This window comes from Eimeria tenella, genomic scaffold, assembly GCF_000499545.2.
Source record: "Eimeria tenella Houghton genomic scaffold, Eth_scaff50, whole genome shotgun sequence".
Taxonomy (NCBI): domain Eukaryota; phylum Apicomplexa; class Conoidasida; order Eucoccidiorida; family Eimeriidae; genus Eimeria; species Eimeria tenella.
In genome coordinates, this window is record NW_013543396.1 from 236,582 (window position 1) to 238,598 (window position 2,017).

At 60.9% G+C, this 2,017-nt stretch overlaps 1 protein-coding gene across 1 annotated transcript in view; it reads left to right on the forward strand.

Moving 5' to 3' along the window:
- The window catches only part of ETH_00004285 (uncharacterized protein), a gene marked incomplete at both ends in the record, with an annotated part of 3,261 nt that extends 1,294 nt beyond the window's left edge, over nt 1-1,967 (forward strand). Inside the window, 2 exons of the mRNA XM_013377435.1 lie at nt 30-1,807; nt 1,890-1,967. Of these exons, the coding sequence (XP_013232889.1) occupies nt 30-1,807; nt 1,890-1,967 (1,856 nt within the window). The remainder of the gene's footprint in view (nt 1-29; nt 1,808-1,889) is intronic.
- Nucleotides 1,968-2,017: the final 50 nt, after the last annotated feature.

Below are 2,017 nucleotides of genomic sequence, written 5' to 3' on the forward strand. Positions count from 1 at the left end.
GCGCTTTGCTGCCTGCCTGCCTCTCAAAGACAAGTGCTGCCTGATGTCACTTTCTGTCCCGTGTCTCAGCTCGCTGCCGTGGCTGCCCCCTTTAAACGCAGCAGCCACAACAGCACTAGCAGCAGCTGCAGCAGCAGCGGCAGCAGCGCACCAGCAGCACAAGAAGCAGACGGAGGAAGCGTTTCTGGATGCTGCGCAGCGTCTCACCGCAAGCGGGCTGCTGCAGCGGGAGGGGGAGCTGCAGCAAACGAAGCAGCAGCGACAAGATGAGCAAAGAGAAGGGCAGCTGCAGCAACAGTTGCAGCAGCTGCAGCAGTTGCAGCAGCACGACAAAGAGCAGCAGGACCAGGAGCAGCAGCAGCAGGACAACGCAGACTGCGTTTCGCAGCAGCAGCAGGGGCAGCCTCAAGAACGACTGCAGCAGCGGCCTCAGGGCGAAGCCTTGCTGCAGCAGGAAGCAGCGCAGCAGCAGCAGGCGGCGAGCCCAACAATGAGCAGCAAACAAGTGCAGCTAGCTTTCTTCTGTCTGCAGCACGAGCTGCTGAAGGCATGCAGGCGGCGGCTGCTTTGCTGCTGCTACTCTGCTGCTCTTTCTGTCTTTTTTGTGGGTGCAGAGGACGGCACCATCACTGTGCTGCAGCTGGCAGCTGCTGCTGCGCAGCAGCTGCACCCCACAGCAGCAGCTGCTGCTACTGGCCTGGGGCTGCTCCGCAGCAGCACCCCACAGACGCAAGGCAGCAGCAGCAGATCTCGGACACTTTCGGTTTCCTTCGGGAGCCCTTTGGGGCTGCAGTCTTGGCGTGGCGGCTTTAGCGGCGACAGCAAAGCAGCAGCAGCAGCAGCAGCAGTCGAGCAGCAGCTGCAGCAGCTAAAAGTGCCCAGCCTTCCTCGAGTCATTTACTTCGTCAAGGAAGAGCCAGTGGACGTCCTGTGCCTCCTCTCTCTAGCGCTGCCGGTGAGTAGACAGGACGGCAGCAGCAACAGCAGCAGCAGCAGCAGCAGCAGCGAGGGCGTGCAGCAGCCGGTTTTATTGGCAGCAGGTCGCAGCGGCAGCTTGCTGCTGCTGCATGCAGCGACTACCGAGATTGTGTCCTCTTTAATAGTGCAAAAAGGAGGGCTGCTCTCAGCAGCAGATGTTGTTGCTGCTGTTGCTGCAGATGAGCGCAGGCTGCTGCTCTTCTGCTGCCACCGCAGTGGGGCAGTACGTTTGCTGCAGCTGCAGCAGTGCGACAGCAGCAGCTGCAGCAGCAGCTGCAGTAGCAGCTGGGGGCTTCATCTCGCTCTGCTGCTCTCCTTAGCAGCAGGAGAGCCAACGCCACCTGCAGCACCGCCGTACTTGCCCGTCATGGCTCTCGAAGGCAGGTTGCTGCAGCAGCAGCAGCAGCAGCAACAGCAGCAGCAGATGCAGCAGAGACACCACCAGGAGAAGCAGCAGCTTCAGCGGCAGCTCAGCTGCATTGCATCCAGCAGCAACTTTCGACCGCGCGGCATTCAGAGTCCTGGTTTGATAGCAGAGCACGTGACAGAGCAGCAGCAGCAGCAGCAGCAGCAGCAGCAGCTCTCTGACAGCAGCACTGAGCGCAGCAACACCTGCGCGTTTTATTCAGGTGTCTCTTCCACACACAGCGCATGCGTAGATAGCGACCGCCGGCTGCTGCTGCTGGGCAGCAGCAGCAAGCCTGGGGTAGTTGCCGTCTTGCAGTACAATATCAGCAGCAGCAGCGGCAACAGCAGCAGCGCAGCAGCAGCAAACGTGCGGCTTGTGACTCGATTCAAGTGCCTCGCAGAGCCTGTCTCGTGTCTACTTGTGTGGAGAGAAAGGGGACTTTTGGTTGTGGGGGGTGTAGAGGGTGCGCTGCTGCTGCTACTGCTGGATGCCTTGCTGCCAGGCATGCAAGCAACAGCGGCAGCAGCAGCAGCAGCAGCAGCAGCAGCAACAGCAGCTGCTGCATCGGGGGCCAGCATGATGCCTCCGTCAGAAACACTGGAGCCTTTGCAGCCCGCTGCTGCTCCCGCT